Source organism: Bison bison, unplaced genomic scaffold, assembly GCF_000754665.1.
Source record: "Bison bison bison isolate TAMUID 2011002044 unplaced genomic scaffold, Bison_UMD1.0 scf7180017864118, whole genome shotgun sequence".
In the NCBI taxonomy this organism is placed as follows: Eukaryota; Metazoa; Chordata; class Mammalia; order Artiodactyla; family Bovidae; genus Bison; species Bison bison.
Window position 1 is genome coordinate 3188415 of NW_011494690.1, and position 27110 is coordinate 3215524.

Genomic DNA, 27110 nt, shown 5'->3' on the forward strand with positions numbered 1-27110 from the left:
TAGAGATCCTGTTGACATACTTCCCAATCTGGACAGCCTCCTGGGATTAGGGTTTACGGCAGGAGACTGGTTGGCCCACAAAACATCAGGCTTTCATCCCAGCCTCAGCAGCTGATAGAAAGAGATAAACACGGTCTCTGGAGGAAAAAAAAAAAAAACATCATCTAGGCCTTGAAGTGGTTCTTAAATTGTCACCCTCTCCCTTACCTTGACAGGTATTCCCCATTCATTAGTTCACTGAGGCTTTGATGAAGATACTTTTTCACCCTTAGTTTTTGTTGTTGTTGTCTTCAGTGGGGAATTTGGTATTAATCAATTGTTATTGATGGCACATATCTCTGTCACATATAGGATTTCCCAAGTGGCTCAGTGGTAAAGAATCTGCCTGCAGTGCAGGAGATGCAAGAGATGCAGGTTCAATCCCTGAGTCGGAAAGATCCCCTGGAGAAGGAAAGGGCAAACCACTGCAGTATTCTTGCCTGGAGAATTCCATGGACAGAGGAGCCTGGAGGGCTACAGTCCATGAGTTCACAAAGAGTGGGACAAAGAGTCCCACAAAGAGTGGGATGCATACGTGCATCTTCAGTGGGGAGTTTGGTATTAATCAGTTGTTATTGATGGCACATGCTCCTGTCTTATATGAGTACCATAAATCCAGGCTTGTTCCAGATACCTGGGCTAGAATATCCTGGGGTTTCCAGGGAAATCTGACAAGCTTTTCTGGTCTATTCTTATGGTTGCCTGACACTCCAGGCAATTGCCCTGCCCTCTGCAGGTTCTCTCTTGCCACATGGAGTCTCAGGTCCTCTAGAATCTGCACTGTCTGTACTGCTTTGCTCCCAGCATAAACATAGGCTGAGGTATGTTAGAGTTAGCCCATATTGGTCCCTAAGAACTGCTTGTTAAATGTGAGCCAGTGGTTAAACACAGCTGTTAATGAAAATTAAATTCTATAATTTAAATAAACTATATGGAAAACAAAGTTCATAACTACTTCAAACTCATCACTTAAAAAAATTATTTACTTTAATTGGAGGACAATTACAATATTGTGAGTGTTTTTTGCTGTATATCAATATGAATTTGCCACAGGTATACATGTGTCCCCTCCATCCTGAAGCCCCCTCCCACCCCGTCCCCATCCCATCCCTCTTGGTTGTCATAGAGCCGTGGCTTTGGGTGCCCTGCTTCATGCATCAAACTCGCACTGGTTATCTATTTTTACATATGGTAATATATATGTTTCAGTGCTATTCTCTCAAATCATCCCACCCTCTCCTCCCACTGAATCAATTTTAAATGAGTTGACCATCTTCTGCTGATTATGCTCTTGAGGTTAATTGTATCTGTTGGATTGATGTGGTGGAAATACTATACGGTGGTGTGCTATGGCACATCTCTTCTTAACTCAGTGATATGACCGCTTGAACTGGAAATATTTACATCATGGAAAATTGGTAAATGTTACAACTCAGGCTTTTTCTTTCTTTTTTTAAAGAGCTAGTTGTTAAACATCTAGCATATCACTGGACATAAGGCCCCCTTTCAGATCCTCAGAGCAGAGTTCAGACAGAATTTAATAAGCCTCAAAAGTGATGCTAGTGCTAAAGAACCCATCTGCCAAAGCAGCAGAAGTAAGAGATGCAGGTTTGATCCCTGGGTTTGGAAGATCCCCTGGAGGAGGGCATGGCAACCCACTCCAGTATTCTTGCTTGGAAAATCCCCATGGGCAGAGAAGCCTGGTGGGCTACTGTCCATAGAGTAGCAAAAAGTCAGACACAACTGAAATGACTTTGCATGCACACACAGATAACAAAAGAGAACTTAAAAACTGGTTACTAGAAATGGTTATTCTGAGTCACAAGCACAGGCCTCTTGATGGTGGCCCCTAATGTTTTCCCTTTGCCTAAATCCTGTCTCCACTGTTTATTGGTAGTAGAATTCAGCTTTCCTGCCTGGTGTTTGGCATACCCTCAAAGAGAATGACATAGAGCAGGTCTTTCCTATGTAGATTCCAGGCCTCAACTCTCTGAGATATTCAGCAAATAAAGCAAATTCCTTCCTTCTCTCATCTAGCCCACACCTCCATCCAGTTTTCTGTTCTCATTTTTTCTGTTTCTTTTTTTTGCCCTAAGAATGAAGTCTCCATGAATTGATTGACATGTCCATGCTCATTACTTCTTACCAAGGGACTAAGCTTGCTGAGAATACAATAATCAGCATTTTTCACAGTGTCTGGCTTATTCAGTGTTGAATAAAACCACCTGTGGAGCTTCAACAGAAATTTCAGATTGAGATTTGGCCTTTAAAGACTGGCTTCCTTCTCTTTTCCTTGAACAAGTATATACCCATCTCAAGAACAAACAGCAATGCAAAGACATGTAATAGCCCAAATCCAGATTTAGCAATAAAGCCACCGAAATATTTTTTTCTCCTATATTACCTACATGTATAGGACAGGATGTGAAAGACTGCCTTACCTATATAACTACGCAGAACCTACCTTTAGCTTCTCTATCTGGAACATTTGCATTTAAGATTCCTGTTGCTTTCAGAATTTCCCTAAGAAGAAAGTGTGCTTCAGAAAATATTCAAACTCCAGCTCTTCTTTCCACTGATGATCTGATCCAGTCGCCGTCGTCTCTCACCTGGAGCACTGCACTAGCCTCCTAATTGGTTTCCCAACTTCCACAATTGTGCCTCTTTAGTCTGTTCTCAGCACAGAATCCAGAGAATCAGGTTAAAGTACAAATCATGATGTTCCTGTGCTCAAAATCCTCTGATGCCGTCATCTTTTATTTAGGGAACAATCCATAGTTACCTCTATAGGATCCTCCTGTAATTATTTCTTTGAAATTCATGATACTCCATGTAGGGTGCTCTGCTCCAGCCAAATGGGCTGTCTTGCTGTCCTCTGAACCTGCCAGATACTTTCTTGCCTCACAGATTTTTCATGTGATCTACTTGCCATGTGAAATGTTCATGTCCCAGAAAGCTGCATATTTTGATCCTTAATTTTCTTCAGATTTTTTTCCTCAAATGTTACTTCTTAGTGATACCCTCTCCAATCACCTTACAACCCTTCCATATTTCCTACCCTCTTTCTACCCTAGTATTTGTTACTTTCTTACTCAGTCATTTACTCATCAACTATATATCTTGTTTATTATATAAAATCATTTTTGTTACAGTGAAGATTTCATGAGGAATTTTTATCTGATTGTATCATGTTAAATTATCATTGCTGAGAACCTGGTACCTGGCACATAATGGTTTCTTAATAAATATTGAATGAATGAATGATACAGTGGTAGGACAGACATTGGTTAGGGGCTGGAGACATATTTTATTTTATTTGTTTTTATTTATTTATTATTTTATTTTATTTTTTAACTCTACAATATTGTATTGGTTTTGCCATTATTTGTTTTTAAAATATTTATTTTGCTGCATCAGGTCTTAGTTGTGTCACGTGGGATCTTTCATCATGATGCATGGGCTCTCTGGTGTGGCTCGAAGGCTTTAGAGGGCACAGGCTTCAGCAGTTGCACCATATGGGTTCTCTAGTTGTGGCACACAGGCTCCAGAGTATGTGGGCTCAGTAGTTGTGGAGCGTGGCATGTGGAATCTTAGGGATCGAATCTGCATCCTCTGCATTGCAAGGCAGATTCTTAATCACTGGAACACCAGAGAAGTCTCTGGAGCTGGAGACCTATGTTTTCATCTTTCCCTTTGCCTGTGATAAGGTCTATAATACTTTTGCCATTCTGTTTCTACATGTCTATGTACTTATTAATACAAAGGAGATATAAGGACTATTCGGAGAAGGCAATGGCACCCCACTCCAGTACTCTTGCTTGGAAAATCCCATGGACGGAGGAGCCTGGTGGGCTGCTGTCTATGGGGTCACACAGAGTCGGACGCGACTGAAGCACCTTAGCAGCAGCAGCAGCAGCAGCAGCAGCAGCAGCAGCAGCTGCATAAGGACTATTTCACATGCCTCACTTTTAGTGAGGTTCATGAAAGGAACTGTTGTCTGTAGGTGTGAGGGGTATTTTTATTGTCTGATTTATATCCAGTGTAGCAAGCAGCTAGCTCCATGCCCACCTTGCTTTAAACCACTCACAAGAAAAAAGTTCTCCATGTGAACACAGGGATGGGGCTGATAGGTTCATTTCTGTATCTCCCTCTGAAGATGTTCATGGATCCTTTGCTTATTGCTTAGCAGTTCAGGTAATTGGACTTATCAGAAGACATTGAAAACCTAAAGGGTGAAATAACCCCCCAGAGGGGCCAGAGCTTGTGTGCATCCAGCACTGTGTTATGTGTTCTACATGTCTGATGCCCTTCTCCCCAACTGAAATTCTATAAGGAAAGTATGACTTCATTTTAGAGATGAAGAGATTGAAGTTTAGAGAGATCTAGGTGTCCATAAAGCAGCAAAGCTGATAAGAGAATGAGCCTGGGGAGAACTCAGGTCTATCTGACTCTAACACCAAACTCCCATCCACTTTAGGAAAATTGAGATAGTTAGTCCAAGAGCCTAAAAGTGAATATTCTCACACCTATGCATGCTGTTTCTCACTGATGTGTTAATTTCATTTCAGACTGTCTATGACCAGTGGTTCATTACCCTTTTTAACATTGTCTACACATCGCTGCCTGTTTTAGCCATGGGGATTTTTGACCAGGTATGTGTTTTCCTTTGTCTTTGTAACTTACTTAGCTCTGTTGATGCCTTCTAGTTGCTTTTAGCTTCTAAGTAGAAGCTTTTGAACTGTGGTGTTGGATAAGACTCCTGAGAGTCCCCTGGACTGCAAGAAGATCAAACCAGTCCATCCTAAAGGAAATCAGTCCTGAATATTCATTGGAAGGACTCATGCTGAAACTGAAACGCCAATACTTTGGCCACCTGATATGAAGAACTGATTCATTTGAAAAGACCCTGATGCTGGGAAAGATTGAAAGCGGGAGGAGAGGGGGACGACAGAGAATGAGATGGTTGGATGGCATCACCAACTCAATGGACATGAGTTTGAGTAAACTCTGGGAGTTGGTGATGGACAGGGAGGCCTGGCGTGCTGCAGTCCAAGGGGTTGCAAAGAGTTGGACATGACTGAGCAACTGAACTGAACTGAGAAGATGCAAATCATGGAAAGAGTCCTAAGAATGGAGTCGATACCTTAATAGGTATCACATGGATCAAAAACCCTTCCAACTCCCCCAAAAGATCTCGGATCAGAGCTTGATTACTATCGTCTTAAAGACTCACACTCTACACTATTTTCTCTAAAGGCTCTGAGAGGTCCTACAAGAAATAGTCTCTTTAATTACATTGTAGCCCAGAATTTCCCAAACTCATAGGACTTACGTTTACTTACTTATTTTTCATGTAGAACTGACCAATATGCCTCAGAACTAGTCTCTCTAGTTCACACACTGGGGAATCCTGTATTAGCCTCTGAGAGTGCAGAGAACCATGTGAGGATACATAGAAAATCATGGAGCTGGCTGGAGTGCAAAGAGCTAGCATCTGTGGTGAAACTGCCCAGCACGACTCAGAACAGAAACTCAAGGCCAGAGGAGCACCCTGCCAATGGGAGAGGGAGACACAGAGCCCCAGAGCCATGGAGAGAGAAAGGGCGTAGTTTTCTTTAGTTTAGCTCAATGTGCTTGAGGGGAGCGAAGGGAGGGAATCAATTATAAAATGGTAGGTCCTTGGCACACTCAAGGCCTTGGAGGGTACTTCCTGGATGGGGGAAAAGTCTGGCTGCCCATGGGGAAGTGAAAGATTAGCCAGAGGAGTTTCCATGGCACAGTTAGAGTGTATTATTTAAAAAAATTTTTGAAGTATTTTTAAGGAGACCAGATTTTCTGCAGGCTGTTGTTAGATACATTTGCTAGGCCTCATTTTCTGGCCCAAAGCCATCTATTGCAAAATATAAATCTTAACTTTATGAGCTCATTCTGCTCTCCCATTCTGAAGCTTTGTAGTCAGTTGTAAGCCTCACTTCTTGTACGTAAAAAAGGCAGATTGTGAACAACTCATTTTGTGAAATTCTACAAAAAGCAATGAACTCTTGAAGACTTTGGATATAAAGGATTAGGCTGTTTCATTTCCAAGTGCCCATGTTTACAAGTGTTCCTTTTCTTGGTGCTTTGTAGCTGCCCAGAATGTGGGGTAAAATATTAAAAATAAAACAATTTCTGGGAAAAGATGGTTATTGTGCAATATGGAAAACAATATAAAAAGGGGAGAGTTCAAGATGGTGATAAAGGAAGATCCTGAACTCACCTCTTGCTGTGGACACAGTCTACAACTACACAAGGAAGAATCTTCTCTTAAACAACCCTAAAGGCTGTCTGAGTGAAGACTATACACTGAGCAAACAAGAAGAGAACCACACTCAAGGAAGCGAGTTGGAGAGGCTGGGACACAATCTCGCCATAAATCCTACCCCCACCCTCAGCACAGCAGTCTTCAACCAGGAGAAAACTCAAAGCCTGAAGTTCTTCCCTTAGGAGTGAAGGGTATGCACCCCACATTGAGCACCTTAACTTTTAAAACCCGCAACTAGAGATAAGCCCCCCCAAACCAATGGGGCTCCTGTTCCAAGACCCACAAGACTGAAGCAATCTAAGAAATAGTTCTGAATGGGCCCATGTGCTCAGACTCAGTTGCTCCTGGGCCCAGTGCAGACATAGCAAATCATGCCAGTCACAGAGGCTCACCAGCTTATATTAAGTGTCGGCCTGGGAGCAGGCATCCAGCTGAACACACACATCTCGGAGTCTGCTGGAACACACTCCAGGGACAGAGGGTCAGTGCCATCCTTGCATGCTCCATTTGCCAGACTTCAGATCACCAGTATCTCCTGAACAGGTGCTGGTACATGTGTCTGGTGCCCCTATTTTTGTGGCTGCCACCCAGAGGACACCTCTTGGCTGCCTAACTCTGGAAGCCAGAGAAACTTGCATTCCTGGTCCCATCAGTTCAGTTCAGTCACTCAGTCACGTCTGACTCTTTGCAACCCCATGGACTGCAGCACGTCAGGCTGTCCTTCACCAACTCCCAGAGATTGCTCAAACTCATCCCAATTGAGTCGGTGATGCCATCCAATCGTCTCACCCTCTGTCGTCCCCTTCTCCTCCTGCCTTCAATCTTTCCCAGCGTCAGGGTCTTTTCCAATGAATCAGTTCTTTGCATCAAGTAGCCAAAGTATTGGAGCTTAAGCTTTAGCATCAGTCCTTCCAGTGAATATTCAGAGTTTATTTCCTTTAGGATTGACTGGTTTGATCTCCTTGCAGTCCAAGGGACTCTCAAGGGTCTTATCCAACACCACAGTTCAAAAGCATCAATCCTTTGGCACTTAGCCTTCTTTATGGTCCAGCTCTCAGATCCATACATGGTTACTGGAAAAACCATAGCTTTGACTAGATGGACCTTTGTCAGCAAAGTAATGTCTCTGCTTTTAAATATGTTGTCTAGGTTGGTCATAGCTTTTATTCCAAGGAGCCTATGGGACTATAGTAATCAGCCTGACCCAGAAAGGATCTCATACTCCTGTCTGGTGTCCTGACTTTTATGACTGTTGCCAGGGAACATTTCTAATGTGTGTGTAGACACACACACACACACATGTATATAAAAGAACATACATTATTACATGTATATATAGAATAATATATAGAATACAAGGAATATATACAGAATATATATATTCTATATCTATATATTCTATATCTCTCTATATATTCTAATATATGTATATTCTATATCTATCTATATATTTTAAAAATGTAGAATACTCCCTCCAAAAGCAATAGAATGCAAATTCTTCTGAAGTGCATGTGAAACATTTTAAAGAAAAGATCATTTGTTAAGCTATGAAAAGTCTTAATACATTTTACAAATTGAAGTCATATCAAGTATCTTTTCTAACCACAGTGGTATAAACTAGAAATTACTTACATGAAGAAAGCTGGAAAATTCACTTACATGTGCAGATTAAGCAGCATACTCCTGAAAAGCAATAGGTTAAAGAAGAAATCAAAGAAGAAATTTAAAAATACCTTGAGACAAATTAAAATGGGAATATAAGATATCAAAATCTGTGGGATAGAATAAAAGCAGTTCCAAGAGGGAAGTTCATAGTAATAAATGCCAACCTCAAGAAACATGAAAAGACTCAAACAACCTGCCTTTATACCTCAAGGAACTAGGAACAGCACAAAGCCCAAAGGTGGTAGAAGGAAGGGAAAAACAACAATTAGAGCAAAAATAAATGAAATAGAGACTAAGAAAGTGATAGAGAAGATCCATGAAACTAAGCTGGTTCCTTGAAAAGATAAAATCGACAAACCTTTAGGTAGACTCACCAAGAAGAGAAGAGAGAAGACTCAAAATCAGAAGACATTACAGCTGACCACAAAAATACAAGGATCATAAGAGACTAATATTATACAGCAACAAATTGGACAATTTAAAGAAATGAATAAATTTCTAGAAACATACATCCTACCAAGACTGAATTATGATTAAGCAGAAAATGTGAACAGAATGGAAAACAGTATAGAAATCCTGCAAAAAATTAAAAATAGAGCTATCAAGTGATCCAGCAATTCCACTTCTGGGTATTTATCCAAAGAAAGCCAAAACATTAATTTGAAAAGATATAGACAGTCCTATATTCATTGCAGCATTATTGATAGTAAATAAGATATGGAAATAACCTAAGAGCTAAAAGATATAGATAAAAAATATACAGTTGACCCTTGAAACAACACAAAAGTTGGGGGTCCCCCTCACTTTGGCCCATACCCCAACACAGTCCAAAATTCTCCTTTACCTGTAGAGTTGCCCCTCCATATCCATGGTTCTGCATCTAAAGTTTCAACTAAGAGTGGATCAGGTAGTACATATTTATTGAAAAATTCTGTGTGTAGGTGAACCCACTTACTGCAAACCCATGTTGTTCAAGGGTCAACTGTATACTCAATAAGTGAAGTCGCTCAGTCGTGTCCAACTCTTTGCAACCCCATGGACTGTAGCCTACCAGGCTCCTCTGTCCATGGGATTTTCCAGGCAAGAGTACTGGAGTGGGGTGCCATTTCCTTCTCCAGGGGATCTTCCTGACCCAGGTCTGCCGCCTTGCAGGCAGACACTTTACCGTCTGAGCCACCAGGGAAGTTCCGTATACACAATAAGGCCCCTTATTGCCATCAAGTTGAGTGTCTACCCATATCCTTTTCTGCTTTGTCTACTCTGACCCTTAAAATGATCTTCCGATCATGGGGTGCTATGCTGGAAGGCCTCGGTGACCATCTATGGCACTGCTTATTGTATAAGGAGGAAACTAAAACTCAGAAGATCATTCTCCTAAAGTTATACGGTCAGTGACAGACCTCAGCCTAGCACCAGGCCACTTGACTCTGAGACTGTAACACTGTTGTTACTATTACTATCATTATCTTGTTGTTATTTATAGAAGCATCTTGTTTTTTAATTATATGAACTATGGCAAGAACTCTGCTGAATACATACCCATTTCATCATGACAGTGATCCTGTGAGGGAGATGGTGTTGCTTGCACTTCTGAAGATGAGGAACCTGAGGCTCAGACAGGTTAAGTGACGGGTCTAAGACTACACACCTGTTACGCAGCAGAGCTGGGGTCTGAACTCAGGATTGTCTGGCTTTGGAGCCGGCTCTAGTGTTTGGCTGTGGCGCTCACAGTGTGGTCACCAGCACTGCTTTGGAGCTTGTTGGAAAGGCAGTCTCAGGCCCCACCCCAAACCTACTGAAGTGCAATCTGTTCCCCAGGTTATTAGTGTGCACATTAAGTTTGAGAAACACAGCTTTAGCTTCTCCCAGGGCCTGGCTGGGCCCAAACATGATGCCTTCTCATTCTGTCTAAATTCTTTAACCTAAGCACCTGGTAGCTGCCTGTGGAGCCCTCCCTGGGTAGAACTCTCACTTCTGCAGGCTCAGCTCCCTTGCACCTGGAATCTACATTCTGTTCCCTCTTTCCCTGTTCCTTTCCTCCTGCTCACCCTCCCCCACAAGCTGGGAACTCAGGGGGGCCTTTTCTGACTGGCACCCCCTGTCACTGCCTTGGCAGCTAACCCCAGGACCCGCTGGCTGCACTGGATGTCCTAGAATTCTGGGAGCATAAGCGCAGCTGAGGAGAGTAGAGAAAAGAAACTTCAGTGTGAAGCCAAATATCCACATGCAATCAAGTTCTGGTTCTGTTATAAAAGCTGTGTTGCCTCTCATGAATCTCTCTTGGAGACTCAAGTTCCTCCTATATAAAGTAGGGATAATTTTAATATCCTTTGGGTTACTGTGGGAATGAAAACAAAGTAATGAGTAGTGCATATTAGGGCATGCTTAGATAGTGCATGCATGCCCAATTGTGTCCAACTCTTTGTGATCCTATGGGCTGTAGCCTGTCAGGCTCCTCTGTCCATGGAGTTTTCCAGGCAAGGATACTGGAGTAGGTTGCCATTTTCTCCTCCAGGGGACCTTCTTGACCTAGGGATTGAACCCTCATCTCCTGGATCTCCTGCATTGGCAGGTGGATTCTTTACCACTGAGCCACCTGGGAAGGCCGTGTTTAGATATGCACATGCTATTTCCAGAGACAGGAAATTCAGAGTTTCTCTAACTTCTCCTCGAGCCTCCTCCACTAAAGTAACTCTCTGTTGACAGGATGTTAGTGACCAGAATAGCATGGATTATCCCCAGCTCTACAGACCTGGGCAGCTGAATCTACTTTTTAACAAGCATGAATTTTTCATCTGTATGGCACATGGAATCTATACCTCATTAGCCCTTTTCTTCATCCCTTATGGGGCCTTTCACAACATGGCTGGAGAAGATGGACAGCACACTGCAGACTACCAGTCTTTTGCAGTGACCATGGCCACGTCTTTGGTCATTGTGGTCAGCGTGCAGGTAACCCTACTGGTGAAAATATCTTAACTGGATGGCTTTACATCTTGTAAAATCATGCTTCATTTGTTGACAGTAATCTTAGTAGGGTCCTCAACCATTTTGGCACCAGGGACTGGTTTCATGGAAGACAATTTTTCCACGGGCCAGGGTGGTGGGGGGATGGTTTCAGAAATGCATTATATTTATTGTGCATTTATTTCTAGTATTATTACAACAACCACAGACCATCAGGCATTAGATCCTGCAGGCTGGGGACCCCTGTAATACGGGGGTTTTCTTTTTAACTACACATTCTGAGATGAAACAGGAAGTTTTAACATAAATCCCCAGATGTGGGAGATTAGCATTTTGTGTCTATAACCTCCAAATTAGGAGAAACCTCACAGTAAATTGGGCACTTCTTGGGACTGAACACTGTATGTAGAGAGAATTGATATACTAATTCTTCCTTGTGTTTTCTTCTTGGGAGAAAAAGTTTCTAATGATAATAGAAACTTTCCCATGATTTCTGTAAAAGTTAGTAACTTCTAGATTTTTTAAATTTATTTCACTCAAAGGATAATTACTTTACAATATAGTGATGGTTTTTGCCATATATCAACATGAGTCAGTCATAGGCATAAATGTGTCCCCCCGATCCTGAACTGCATCCCACCTCCCTCCCCACCCCACCTCTTAAGTTGTCCCAGAGCACTGGCTTTGGGTGCCCTGCTTCGTGCATCTAGTTTTATAGTGAGATGTAATGTTTATTTTGCAGTACATTTCGGTATTCAAGAGGTTGAATGTTAGGTGTGTGGCACATTTGAATCTCAATTTCATATAAGCTTTTCTGGTAGGAATAATTTTTTTAATTTATTTTATTGAATTACAGAATTGTACTGATTTCTACTATACAGCAAAGTGATTCAGTTTTATATATATTCTTTTTCATATTCTTTTCCATTATGGTTTATCACAGGATACTGAATATGTTATACCTCTTCCAGTAGCACCTTGTTGTTTATCTATTCTGTATATTGTAGTTTGCATCTGATAATCCCAAATCCTAATCTGTCCTTCTCCTAAACCCCCTCCACCTTGGCAATCACAAGTCTGATCTCTGTGTCTGTGAGTCTCTGTTTCATAAATTTCTTCATTTGTATCATATTTATTTTCCACATATAAGTGATATCATATGGTATTTGTTTTCTCTAACTTACTTCGCTTAGTATAATGATCTCTGGGTCCATCCCCGTTGCTGCAAGTGGCATTATCCATTCTTTTCACCGCTGAGTAGCCGTCCAGTGTGTCGTCTGCACGTGTGTGTGTGCATGCCACATCTTCTGAATTCCTTTATCTGTCAGTGAACACTCAGGTTGCTTCCATGTCTTGATTACTGTAAACAGTGCTGCTATGAACGTTGAGGAACCTGTATCTTTTTGAATTATACTTTTGTCCAGATACATGCTCGGGACTGGGAGTGCTGAATCACATGGCAACTTTACTTTTAGTTTTTTGAGGAACCGCCATATTGTTTTGCATAATGGCTGCACCAATTTACATTCCCATCTGGTAGAAATGATTTTTGATGATCGATTGATCATCATTGGACATCTTGAGTTTGTTTTTATTTCTTTTTTAATGAAAATGGTGGACAATACTATTAGATATTGAGTTAGAGTTCACAAAAGCTTTCTAATCCATTAAAATCTGTACCTCTGGGTGGATACAACAAGCTGTGTGACCTCTGTTCTTTGCCTTTGTGTGTGTTTTAAGGGGGAAAGTATCAATCAAGGGCTTAATTTTTACAGAGTTTGAATTGTCTTTGGTCAGTCCTTTTTCTATCCTATAAATAATCTCTTTTACAAATCTTAGCTATTTATATCAACAAAAGATCTCGTTAAACCCCAGACTTTCTCTTCATGACTCAATATTTATTAGACTGAATGAGTCAAATGTAAACATACTGCTTTTAAATGACATCTCTGCCATTCCTTGGTCCATCTAAGTGAGTATCATTAAGTTCATACCAAAGCCATCTAACACTTGACATCTTGGGAGTTCAAAATTCAGAGTCAGATAGCAGCCAAAATCAGAACCAGATTTCTCCACTCAGAGTTGTTTGTCTGTTTCACAACTACGTAAAGCATATTGATGCTTTGTGGACGCTCCATGGCTAGGTCCCCTGTGTTCAATTCTGTAGCAGAGGAGGAAACAATAGAGTGAACTGAAAGTATCTGACATAGCTAAGGCATCCATCATGAAATCATGGCTTCAATCAGAAACTGCTGTCTTTAGCACAGAGTAAACTTCAGGAATTTTGTGAATAAGCTCATTTTGAGAGTGGCATTAACATGTTTTCCTCTCTAAGCATGAGTAATTTCTGCAGGAGTACATAGATGTATGTTTGAGTTCAAATCTTTATCTTCACAGTTAAATCATATATTAGATGGGCATAAGATACTTGAATCAGAGTGTTTTAGGAATTCTGTAAATGATTTTCCACTACATCTCTGTTTCACTGTAACGGCTTGGTAATAGGTTGATTCTCTTTCCTTTGTAAATAGTATCTCTTCCGTCTAGAAGCTATGTTTTTTATCCTTGAACTTCACAAATGTTACCAGAATGTAACTTCATTCATTGATTTGCCTATAATTTAGAGTACACTCTCAATCTGAAAATCTTTGCTGTTATCACAGAGCAGGGTTCATCATTTCTTTGATTGCTACTTTTTCTCTTTTTAGGATGCCATTATTTGAATGTTGGGCCTATGGATTGGACATCTATGGATTTACCGTCCATGTCTCATATCGTTTTTGCACATGGTTCCCATTTCTTAGAGTTTTTGCCCTTATGTTTCCATTTGTTTTTACAGAATATTCAGTTCTAATCAGTAACTATTCTTATTTGGTTTCTCTATTAAATTTTTAAATTCAGAAATAACACTTTTTTCTTCCAGAATTTTTTTCTATTATCTAATTGCTTCTCCTTAAGAGTTCTCATTACTTTTTAAAATTATTGTTATAGTGCTTGTCTTTTTCATTGTAGGAACTACCTTTTTTTTCCCCCAAGTCAAATCCTCTTAAATTGGTTGTGATTTTTCTTTGCCTACTCATACCTACACAGGTCAAACTATTGGTGTCTTTTAATGGTGATGAACTGACAGATGGTGAACGTTAGAGCTAGAGATTTTGGTCAGCTGTCTTGAGGAATGAGCAGGGAAACCAGCAAGTCTTTCTTTGCTGAGGTATGGAAGGCAGGGCTCTCTGTTCTCAGGCCTCTTGAGGAAAGAAAAGGCTGTCCCTTTGGCACTCCCGCAGTTTCATCGAGGCTGCTAACATTCTTTTTATGGGGCATCATTTTAAAGGACAGTAACTTCGTGTGGGAAGGGGAAGTATGCCTCTATAATGCAGAAGAGTCTGTTTCCTGTGTAGGTAGAGCCCCCTTGGGCAGGCAGGAAATCTGTGACTCTGAGACTTTCTGAGACTCTGCTAGAAATCTAAACTTTCATTTGGACCATTTGGAACCTCTGAGATGCAAATAAGGATGCTGGAACCTACTTAAAAAAATTATTTATAAAAACTGGAATAAAACTGCTTTACAATGTTGTATTACTTTCTGCTGTACAATAATATAAATCAGCTATATGTATACATATACCCCCTCCCTCTTAAGCCTCCCTCCCACCCTGCAAGGTCATCACAGGGCACTGAGCTGACTGAGCTCCCTGTGCTATACAGCAGGTTCCCACTAGCTAGCTATTTTACCCATGGTGTAGTGTTATACATATCAGTGTTATTCTGAATTCACCCTACCCTCTCCTCCCCCACATCCATGTGTCCATTCTGTCTGCATCTCTGTCCCTGTCCTGCAAGTAGGTTCATCAACACCATTTTTCTAGATTCCACATATATAAGTTAATATATGGTATTTGTTTTTCTGACTCACTTCACTCTGTATGGCAGACTCTAGGTTCATCCACATCACTGCAAATGACCCAGTTTCACAGAACCTACGTATTTTTCCTCTGAGAACTGAAGTGTTCATATTCACCAGTGGCTTCCTTAGTTTGCCCATATCAGATCACTCTTTTTCAGCTGTGCTGCCATAACAAGTTATTGGATGGGAGAAGGGCTTGTGAACATGCTCCCAGATCACCATGAAGCCCAACTCCTGATGCCAAAAGTGGATTAAGGATTTTTGCTATTATTTGAATAGTTTAACAGAAATGGTAATCAAAATGAACTAGAATATTGATATAAAACAGACTATACCTGTGTCAAAATGCTGAAATGAAAATATATGTACAGATCTTAAAATGTTGCAGTTTCTCACTATGAAAAAGTTTTCCAATAGACACATTTAGAGAGCAATTTGGAAAGTAGCATTGAAATTAGAAGCCACTCTGCTTTCTAATTTAAAAGTTTAACATTTTATTTCCTGATGTTCACTCAATATTGTTAGATATAATGGCTGCAGGTACAAGTCCTAAGGTCAGTTGTCTACCAGAAGTGTCACATCAGTCCCCTGTGTTGTGCAGAAAGTGGTAGAGCCTGTGGTTGGCTGCTAACTAGACAGGTACAATTGTCTTTTCACAGAAGTGTCCTGAGGAGACATTACTCAGTAAAATGATGCTCTTTTCATCCTCAACAATCTCCCCTTGGCATTTGACTTTATTTACAGATAGCCTTGGATACCAGCTATTGGACTGTCATTAACCATGTCTTCATCTGGGGCAGCATAGCCACTTATTTCTCCATTTTATTTACAATGCACAGTAATGGCATCTTTGGCCTCTTCCCAAACCAGTTTCCATTTGTTGGTAAGTGAATCATATTATTTGCTGGGGCCTTGTATCAAGATGTCATTTGTCTTTGTAATGTATCTTCATTTTGGTGGGACTAGGAATGACCAGTAATTCTGTCTCTAGGAATTGACTGAACCAGACAGCTGGAGGCTTACAGTTTCCTAACAGTGCAGATGCAGTATTCTGTCCCTTTTCAAATAAGAGGCATAGCACATATATATCAGAGCTGCCTGAAAACCATGTAGTTCAGGTATATGATAGAGGGAAGAGAAAGAAATGCCAGGCTCTCCCTTTTATGCCACATTATAACCAGCATTTATTGCCAAAGTTCACCTGTGGAACTTACGTTCATTTAGAAAAGAAGTGTATAATTTGTGTGTGTGTTAAGTGGGCTTCCCTGGTGGCTCAGAGGGTAAAGCGTCTGCCTGCGATGCAGGAGACCCAGGTTTGATCCCTGGGTGGGGAAGATCCCCTGGAGAAAGAAATGGCAACCCACTCCAGTACTCTTGCCTGGAAAAGATCCCCTGGAGAAAGAAATGGCAACCCACTCCAGTACTCTTGCCTGGAAAATATCATGGACAGAGAAGCCTGGTGGGCTATAGTCCATGGGGTCGCATGTCTGACTCTTTGCAACGCTATGGACTCTAGCCCGCCAGGCTCCTCTGTCTATGGGATTCTCTGGGCAAGAATACTGGAATGGGTTGCCATGCCCTCCTCCAGGGGACATTCCTGACCCAGGGATCAAACCTGCATTTCTTATGTCTCCTTCATTGGCAGGTGGGTAGTGGCTCAGATGGTAAAGAATCTGCCTAGCAGTGCAGGAGACCTGGTCAATCCCTGGAATTGGGAAGAGCCCCTGGAGAAGGGAATGGCTACCCACTACAGTATTCTTGCCTAGAGAATTCCATGGACAGAGGACCCTGGCAGGTTACAGAGCTGGACAGACTGAGCAACTAACACTTTCTTTACTCCTAGTGCCACCTGGGAAGCCCAATGTATAATTTAGTCTTTTAAAAATGGCTGGACAGTAGGCAGTAAGTGGCACAAAGTGTAGGCTCTGTTGCCAGCCAGCCAGGGTTCTCTGCCACTTATAAGATGTGTGACCTTAGGCAAGTTTCTTTTCCTTTTAATACCTTAATGTCTTCAATTCTAAACTTGGGGATATTAATAGTTCCTACTTTTATAGGGAATTTGGGAGGGTTAAATGAGATAATGCATATAAAATGCTTAGCATGCAGCTTGGTACATAGTACTTTATCAGTAAATGTTAACCAGGATAATGATGATTAAAGAAAATGTGACTTGATTACTGGTTGGGGACACTGCAAGCGATTTGAACAGCGGGTGGGTAGCAAAAGGCCTCCTAAAATCCCTTGAGCCCCTGATATTCTGAGTCCACCAAGAGTATATGTCTGGTCTACCTTTGGAGTATACTGTCATTGCCTCCCATATTTCAAAATGATTCCCAGCAAAGGCCACTGAGCTTTACATAGTGGGGCTATTAATAGACTTTTTAAAGAAGTTTTAAAATTTCTAGTGTGTGTGAAATAAGCTGGTAACAGAGATGTTTCTGAGTTCATCCTGGAAATGTGGAAAAGAGATGCACAGTGACAACCTTCTTGAGTTCGATTAGGTAAGGCTGAGATCTGCATCCATTAGTTGGGAAACTGAGTCAAGAAAAACAATTATTAGAAGACTGATTCATAGAGAAAGCAAAATAAGAGCAACTATCGGGTTATACATTTCCAAGATTGTAATTGTAATTGAGATTGTAATTCTATTTAAATGCATATATACATTTAAGAGTATTATATTGAATTTTTTGTCTTGCTCTGTGTACCTGGAAATATTTAAATTGCACCACTCTTACTTAATATAAACTGTTAATCCTTTGTCCACCAAAAGGTTCCAACCATGTAGAAACATGATGGTTGTGAATAATAAGCATACTAGGAAGGAAAAAAGAGACATTTAAGTTTTCCCTTTTCTTTTCTCTTTGGTGCCAAATCTGAAAGTTCAGTGTGTTGACCAGAAGACTTCCAGTCCTAAGAGAGCATTCGCACATACATAATGAGACTGGAATGCCTCAACTGGAGAAAGTAGTCTATGTGGTGACCACGCTCTCCAGCTAAGCACATGCCATTCCAGGAATTAATTACTGAGTTCCAATGAGACCTTTCAAAAGTTATATCAACACTGAGGTTTAAGAAATTTTTTCTAAGTAGCCAGCAGCAAACAGGAGTGTGGTTTTAAAGTGATGGGGTTTTTTCCAGTCATGGCTGCGGGTACTGAGCTTCAAGAAGCTCAGAGATATTTAATTTATGGAGTTGCTCATTTCTGCCCAGGCAGTTGGAATCAAGTGGTCTTTGGTAGGCAGTGTCTATCCTACAAAGAAAATGCAGACATTCCAATAAGTAGCCAAGCCCTCACACCTAAAGCCCATTCAAATAGTGGTAATGCTGTAGGATTGGGAGGGATAATTGGATGTATCATGTCCCTAGAAAACCAACAAAAGGAACAAAGGCTCATTTTGGCAATATAAGTACAGCTGACATCTTCTGTATAATTTTCCTGTCTGCCTCACTGACCCCTATTGCTGTGTTTAGGCAAACAGCCCAGGATACGAGGTGTGAGTATAAAATAAGAACACTGGCTCCAGGCTTGGGAAGGAGCTTCACTATTCTCTAGAACTAATATATTGAATGACTGCACCAGTGGTTTCCCAGTGTGGAGAATGCTCTTTTCACAAACCCAGGAGCATCTCTGATCACCTTGGGACCTTGAGGACTTCCTATCCATGGGAACATTAGAGAGATCAGCATGTCCGCTCGAGGCTGTTGCCTGGATTTAAAAGGTTGATCCTGTCATAGATACAGCTTACTTTTTATGACATAGCCAGTGGAAAAGACCATCATTTGCGATTGTACCTGCATCTAGAACATCTACTGTGTCATTTGATATGGTAGTTTTAAGGGTAAATGTGGCTTTAATGACTGCTTTGCGGTTGACGCATCCTGAAACTGGATGAGAGAATGCTGTTCTTCAGTGAAGGTGGACTGAACCTGGATCAGACAATGCATGTCTCTGGCTATCAGTCTCCAGGTGATCAAGCCATGAAGCCATTCCCAAGGGTGATCTGACCATTGTTCTTGCCTTTTTCTTATCACCACTGAACATACTATGTGCTGGGGGAAGATACCCAGTGTTCTCTCTAGGAAATCTAAACAATCAATTCAATAATTCAGTTCGATTTATAACCACAGTGTTTATTTTCCTTTAATAATAGGAAATGCACGACATTCCTTGACCCAGAAGTGCACCTGGCTTGTTATTCTCTTAACAACAGTGGCTTCAGTTATGCCTGTGGTGGCGTTCAGATTTTTGAAGGTGGATTTATTCCCAACTCTGAGTGATCAGGTATGTTGCAGCACTGATGGATACTTGAGGGGTTGATTCTTTGCTCTTGGAATCATGTCCTCTGCCTGACAAGAAGTCCAGGGAAGAGCTAATGAAGTTCTCATCAGCAAACACCTACAGGTAGGTGCACAGCATCACATTGCAGTAGCTGGAACTGCCCACATCTGAATGTACTAGCACTGGGAGTGCCAATGGAGATCACTGTCTACAGTAAATGTGGGTGAGGAGTCATAAATTACAAGTTAAGTTGTGTATTTTTTTATATTAGCACATAGTTGATTAAAGTGTAGTTTCAGGTATACAGCAAGGTGATTCAGTTACATACATGCATCTATTCTTTTTCAAATTCATTTCCCATTTAGGTTATTACAGAATATTAAGAAGCATTCCCTGTGCTACACAAGTCCTTGTTGGTTATCTGTTTTAAATATAGTAGTGTATACATCTCCATTCCAAACTCCCAGTCTATCCTTCCCTTCCATTCTTCCGCCCAACCCCTAACTTAACCCAAACCCCAACCATAGACTTACCTTTCTGAAGCACCTACAGCATCCACAATCTCAAAGCAAACTGCACACTTAACAATCCAATCCAATAAACAATTCAAACATTGATATAAGATTCATGCACCAAATAACAGTAATAGGAAGTCAACATCACATTTATTTATTTAATTTTAAAACTTTACATAACTGTATTAGTTTTGCCAAATATCAAAATTAATCTGCCACAGGTATACATGTGTTCCCCATCCTGAACCCTCCTCCCTCCCCATACCATCCCTCTGGGTCGTCCCAGTGCACTAGCCCCAAGCATCCAGTATCCTCTATACCATAAATCCACATCATCACAGTTAAAACAATGAACAGATTATTTAAAAAAGCACTCTGATAACAGTAATTTTCATAAGTATACACACATAGTTATAGCTGTGGTGTTAGTGGTAAATAACCTGCCTGTCAATGCCAGTGCAGGAGATGTAAGTGACTCGGGTTCACTCCCTGGGTGGGGAAGATCCTCTGGAGAAGGAAATGGCAGCCCACTTCAGTATTCTTGCCTGGGAAAATCCCATGGACCAAAGAGCCTGGCAGGCTGCAATCATGGGGTTGCAAAGAGTTGGACACGACTGAAGCAATTTAGCACGCATATAAATTTAAAGCATAACTTCAGCTAGTTATCAAATACATAAATTTACAATACAAAATATTAGTACACAAAATCTTTTTAGTTTTATAAACTACCAATGAATAACCTCAAAAGGAATTTAAGAAGAGAGTTCCATTTTAAATAATGTGAACATAATTAGAGAATGAACTTAAATATTCTAAGCCTGTGAGTCTGTTTCTGTTTGTAAATAAGTTCTTTTGTATCATTTTTTAAGATTCTTCCTATAGTGATATCATATTTGTCTTTCTCTAACTTCACTTAGTATGATAATCTCTAGATTCCATCCATGTTGCTGCAAATGGCATTATTTCATTCTTTCTAATGACTAATATTTCATTGTATAAATATACCATATCTTCTCTATCCATTCATCTGTTGATGGATATTTAGGTTGCTTCCATGTCTTAGCTACTATAAATAGCAGTACAATGAACATTGGGGTACGTGAACATTTCAAATATGGTTTTCTCTAGATATAGGCCCAGGAGTAGAACTGCAAGATCATATAGTAGCTCTGTTTTTAGTTTCTTAAGGAACATCCACACATTCTCCTTAGTGGCTGTACCAATTTACATTCCAACAACTGCATAGGAGACGTAAAGCTGTCACTGCTTATGAATGACATGATAACCATACACAGAAAATCCTCAAGATGGTACCAGAGAAGTAGTAACGCTCATCACTGAATTGGGTAAAGTTGCAAGATACAAAATTCATACACAGAAATCTGTTGCATTTCTATACACTAACAACAAAAGATAATAAAGAGAAATACAGAAACAATCCATTACTATTGCATCAAAAAGAACAAAATACCTAGGAATCAGCCTACCTAATAAGGCAAAAGAACTGTACTCTGAAAACTATAAGATGCTAATGAAAGAAACCAAAGATGACAAGTTCAGGTGGAAATAGAGACCATGTTCTTGGATTGAAAGAATCAATATTATCAGAATGACTATACTACCCAAGGCAATTACAGATTCAATACAATCTTTATCAAATTGCCAATGGTATTTTTCACAGAACTAGAACAAAAAAAAATCTTAAAATGTTTATAAAGTTACTACCAACCTTGAATAGCCAAAGCAGTCTTCAGAAAGAAAAACAGAGTTGGAGGAATCAAGCTCCCTGACTTCAGACTACATTATAAAGCAACAGAATGATATGGGCACAAAAACGAAAATAGAGCTCAACTGAACAGGATAGAAAGCCCAGAAGTAAACCCATTTACCTACGGTCAATTTGTGGCAAAGGAGGCAAGAATGTAAAATGGAATAAAGACAATCTCTTCAATAAATGGTTCTGGGAAAACTGGACAGCTACATGTAAAAAAAAAAAAAAAAAAAAAAACATTCTTTAACACCGTACACAAAAATAAAATGGATTAAAGACCTAAATGTAAGACCAGATATCATACAATTCTTAGAGGAAAACATAGGCAGAATGTTTTGCCTTTGACATAAGTTGCGGCAATATATCTTTTTTTGGTTTGTCTCCTAGAATAATGGGAATAAAACAAAAATAAACAAATGGGATCTAATTTTGGCACAGCAAAGGAAACCATAAACAAAATGAAGAGACAACCCACAGAATGGGAGAAAAAAATTGCAAATGATGCTACTGATAAGGGATTAGTCTCCAAAATTTACAAATAGCTCATGGGACTCAATATAAAAAAAAAAACAAACCCACCCTATCAAAAACTGGGCAGAAGACCTAAATAAACATTTCTCCAAAGAAGACATACAGATGGCCAAAAGGCACATGAAAATATGCTCAACATCGCTCAGTATTAGGGAAATGCAAATCAAAACTACAATGAAGTATCATCTCACTCCAATCAATGGGACCATTGTCAAAAAGTCTACAAACAATAAATGCTGGAGAGGGTGTGGAGAAAAGGGAACCCTCAGGCACTATTAGTGGGAATGTAAATTGGTGCAGCCACTATGGAGAAGAGCAAGGCAGTTCCTTAAGAAACTAAACACAGAGCTACCGTGTAACCCTTGGCAGCATTTTGGACATTTGCTCCCAAGGCAAAGGGAAGCTTGATGGAAATTAACTGACTTGGGAAAGTAAAGGGTAGTAAAAGAGGGACAAATAAGGTATGAGGTGAAGGGGCTCTAAATATCTGTAGAAATATATTAATAGTAACATTATTAAACACAAGGAGGAGGTGGTGTTCATAATAGCTGGGTTGAAAAGTACAGTTAGAAGAAAAACAGAAAGAATAGATTCTAGAAATACCTAAGCCAAGGGATTAACAGAACATATTTCAGTGTTTCATGGAAAGAGGAGTATAAGCAACACAATGTTGTTAGATCTGGACCCAGAGAGGAAGAGAAAAGGAGAAAGAGGGGACACACGTCTGTAGCCACGTATGAAGCAAAGTGAAGTCGCTCAGTCGTGTCCGACTCTTTGCGACCCCATGGACTGTAGCCTATCAGGCTCCTCCATCTATGGGATTTTCCAGGCAAGAGTGCTGGAGTGGATTGCCGTTTCCTTCTCCAGGGGATCTTCCCGACCCAGGAATCAAAGCCGGGTCTCCTGCACTGCTGGCAGATGCTTTACCGTCTGAGCCACCAGGGAAGCCCAACGTCATGCGAAGGGGGAAATACTGATAAGACGAGTGACCAGGCTGATGATGTTGAGAAGAACTGATGTAGAAATTCCCTTATCATGAAATCCTTCCTGGTCTGGGGCCAAAGTGCCAAGAGATTCCTTCTGAAATGACTCACTCATTCCCCTCTAATGTTTGCCCTTTCCCTTTGGCCCTGTGAGCTCATTCTGATGTAAATCCAGACAATGATGGATGAGCTGAAGGAAGATGATGCTCATTCCTTCCTATGTTTATGCACACCATGATTTTCTGCTTGATGGCTTTCTCCTGACATGAAGGTCAGAATCCAAGTGGTCAGTCAGCTCATCTAGAGAACAAGGTGCTAAGCATCAAACCTTGGATCTTTTCTCTCCTCAGCATTACAGGGAAATAAGATGCTACAAACCCACTCAAACAATGTTGAGCTTTTCAAAAGGTCACCAGAAAACCCACAAGAAATCAAAACCATGACAAATCTCATGGTACTTGGATCTGTCACAAGAGTTTGAAATTTATGACTGTCATTTTCTAAATTTTCTTAGTCCAGTCACCACTAACTTTTTGGAGCCAGAGAACCTCTAAAAGAGAAAGGAAAGGCTTACTTGGGGGAAATGGGACTGTAAGTTGTTATACTGACTGAGTTTGGGTGGTGCAAGTTAGAAAATCATTCTGTGCAAAATATGTTCCTGTTCATTTAAGATGGATGTATGAGATGGAGACAATTCTGAAATTTGTCTTAACACTTATTGTTTGCTTAATAGTCTCTTCATAGAAATAAAAACTGACCAGTATCCAGTTTTCCTGGCTTTTAGGTGAAAAAACTTGATTTTGCAGTGAAGTTGAGTACTTGGTTATTACTGATATTGTTTTCACGGAAAAGGCTTTTACCTCAGGAAGTGGCCCACTATGTGGAGTCTGTCATTTGGATGATCCGTCTCACCCTGCGTCTCCTTTGTCTCCAGATCCGCCAGTGGCAGAAGGCTCAAAAGAAGGCAAGGCCCCTGCGTAGCCGAAAGCCTCAGACTCGGAGATCAAGCTCGCGAAGATCTGGATATGCTTTTGCTCACCAAGAGGGCTACGGCGAGCTTATCACATCTGGAAAAAACATGCGAGCTAAAAATCCACCCCCAACGTCAGGGTTGGAAAAGACACTGTATAATAGCACTAGCTGGATTGAAAATTTATGTAAGAAAACCACAGACACAGTGAGCAGCTTTAGCCAGGATAAAACAGTGAAACTGTGAGTCAAGATGAATTTGAACCACACAATCATCTTTTCACTTCAGCTGGAGCTGAAATCAGCTGGCTCCAGGGTTTGGGGTCTGGGGCTAGGCTGGAGTAGATGGCCTCACTTATCCTAAACCTGTGGCAAACAGCAGCCAGTGCACATTGGATAGAGATGCACTCTACTGACAACCTGGCCAGAGGGCACTGCCTAACTGATGAGTTGGTGGATAAAACTCTCAAAATACTAGCAAAGATTTTTATCAACCTAGATACCAATCAATCTGTACTTTAGAATCTCATTTATGGAGAAACACTTGTAAATCTGTATACACGGAGAATGGATCTTCAGCTGGATAAAAGGATACATTCACAAGGTATATATCCCAGCTGTGCAAAGCATCCTTGTGACACATTAACACTTATATGTAAGGTCAGCTATTTCCAAGATACATGTTTAAGATTTTAGAGGTGCACATTGTACACGAAGGTGCTTTCAGACTTACCAGCAGCCTGTTACTCTCCAGTCTCGATCTCTACCTGTGTGTTCAGTCAGAACAACAGATCCCCTTCATGCCTAAAGAGAAGAAAAACTTGCTGGTATTCCACATTTTTCTACTAGTCTGGAGACAAAGTAGACTGAACATCTTTACAGTGGGTAGGCTGACAACTTGTTCAAATTTATTCAAGAAATTCTCAGGGACATGTTCATGAAATGTCAAAGACAGACTCTAGATAGAAAGTATTCTAAGTACTTGTCAATGACTTTTATAACAAACTCAGTAGTTATTTACTCTGTGTCATCCATAACTATTGATGGACTTGGCAAAGCACTGAAATTTCACTGTGATGATAGTATTTCATGTAATTAATGTATCTGCAAATACTTTTGATATTTCCAATTTTGAAAAGTTCAGATTTGAAACCAAACAATCTCTTTAATCGCTATTTAAGTATGCAGGTTTAGTTTGTTCACCTGTCATACTCGTAATTCTAACATATGTGTTGAGTTTCTGGAGATGTACCAGCCCAGATTTCAGTCCACGTGTGAGTCACCAGTGCAGTATCTGTAAAAGGAATTCATGCATATTCATGTTCAAACTCCAGTTCTGTTACTTACCTTTGTAACCTCTGGCAGGTAATGTGCCTCCTCGGGGACTCAGTTTCTTCCTCTGTAAAATGAGGATATTCTACCTACCTCATGTGGTTGGTTGAGGATTGTCAAAGCACAAATTCTTTAATCATTAAAAACAATTCTCAGTGAATAGATGATTAGTTAAGTGCCATTTAACTAATCATCAGAATAAGAGTTTGAAAAGAGCAAATGTGAAGAACTGGAACTTAAGTAATCAGTGGGAAAGGCCTTGATGAAATGAGACTGTAAAGTGAGAGCCTTACTTTGGTAAGTATCCTAAAGGGAAATATCCTTGGAGGTATTTTTATATAACTTTAACCATGAAGGTAAATTTCTCTATAAGAAAACAAAAATCATGTTTTATCAATTTTCTACAAATCAGTTTCCAACTTTATAGAATATTTAATCTGGTCTTTATTGAATTATTAAAGTTATATTTCTGGACAGAGTCAGATGGCCCTTGGGTGAGCTTGACGGATAATAGGCTAGCAAGAAATTAATGGATCACACAATCCTTTTTTTTGTTTGTTTTTTTGCTTTAATTTCCATGTCTGGGATAAGGTTTCCTGAATGGGGTCAGATGAGATATGTATAAAAAAGCCTAATGCAGTGCTTTAATCATAGTTAATGCTTATAGATTTACCCTTTTCTCCTGCATGCCTGCGTAGATTTATCCAGATGTTAGTTTTTAGTGTCTAATTTGTCATTAGTTTCACTGTGTTTGCTTGCTTTTTGTAACATTTTTGAAAGATTTGAAAACTCTCAGTAAATATTTTGGCACTGTTGGTGTTTGACGTGTTGTTTCTTTATTGGAAACTCATCGGGAAAGTCTTTGTTACATTGATCAACTAATTGTTTTTTCTCTCTTAGGGAAAGTGTACTCATTCTTAGGATCAGAGTCAAGAACAAAATGAACCAGGTCAACCTATGTTTAACGGATGGGAAAGATTAGGAATAGTACATGTTTGCAAATTCAGTTCAAATTAAATAAGCCTGTTTATAAACAGATAATGTGGATAGTTGTGAGAGAAACACATTTATCAGTTTACTTTGGCCCTATGAGATCCAAATAAACTCACACACCCATTGCAAGGTCCTTCAAATGCCAAGGATTATTTTGAACCTGAAGATAAAAAGGCATGAAAGGGTGTTGGTGATGCTTTGCTATGCTATGCTAAGTCACTTCAGTCATGTCTGACTCTGTGTGACCCCAGAGATGGCAGCACACCAGGCTCCCCCGTCCCTGGGATTCTCCAGGCAAGAACACTGGAGTGGGTTGCCATTTTGGGGAATAGTAAAATTTTAGTTTTATGTAAACTATCAGATTATTTGGAAAGAAAAAATAATTCTATATTTAGGACTAAAGTTGATAACTTGTGTTTTTAAAGTCTTTGTCCAAGTTTTGAGCTCTTATAGACAATTACAAATTGTGTTTTCCAAAGGAGAGCTCAAGATGGCAGAATGAGAGACTGTGGCGTTCACCTCCCCCTCCAGAGACATCAAGAATACATCTACATACAGAATAGTTCTCATGGAAAACTAGTTGGAAACTGACTGAAGAACTCCTATACAGCCAAAGCTGCAAGAAAAATCTCCACCTAACAAGGTAGGACAGAAAAAAAGCATAAGGTCAGGACCCCCACCCCTGAGAAGAATCTGACAGGGAGAGAAGTCCTGCATTGGTGGATCCTCATCTAGGGCTGCAAGCGGTTCGAGCCACAGTCTGGGTTTCCCAGGCCTGGGGAACAGCATGGAGAAGACAAGCCCTGTTGGCCAATGGCAGAACTGCTGAGACACATAGAAGGGCTGCAGAAGCTCAAAC

The 27110-nt window shown here is 40.4% G+C and overlaps 1 protein-coding gene across 11 annotated transcripts in view; it reads left to right on the forward strand.

The window, feature by feature from the left end:
- The window catches only part of ATP8B4 (ATPase, class I, type 8B, member 4), a 341749-nt gene extending 314645 nt beyond the window's left edge, over positions 1 to 27104 (forward strand). For 8 of the 11 annotated variants that reach the window (XM_010839511.1, XM_010839505.1, XM_010839507.1 and 5 more), the window contains 5 exons: positions 4608 to 4691; positions 10712 to 10957; positions 15620 to 15758; positions 19030 to 19160; positions 23892 to 26088. In XM_010839511.1, coding sequence (XP_010837813.1) covers positions 4608 to 4691; positions 10712 to 10957; positions 15620 to 15758; positions 19030 to 19160; positions 23892 to 24173 — 882 coding nt within the window. In that variant the 3' untranslated portion in view covers positions 24174 to 26088. Of the gene's footprint in view, positions 1 to 4607; positions 4692 to 9561; positions 9627 to 10711; positions 10958 to 15619; positions 15759 to 19029; positions 19161 to 23891; positions 26089 to 26730 lie in introns of those variants that run through there. The other 3 variants (XM_010839512.1, XM_010839515.1, XM_010839516.1) reach the window with 3 other exon arrangements.
- The last annotated feature ends 6 nt before the right edge of the window (positions 27105 to 27110 follow it).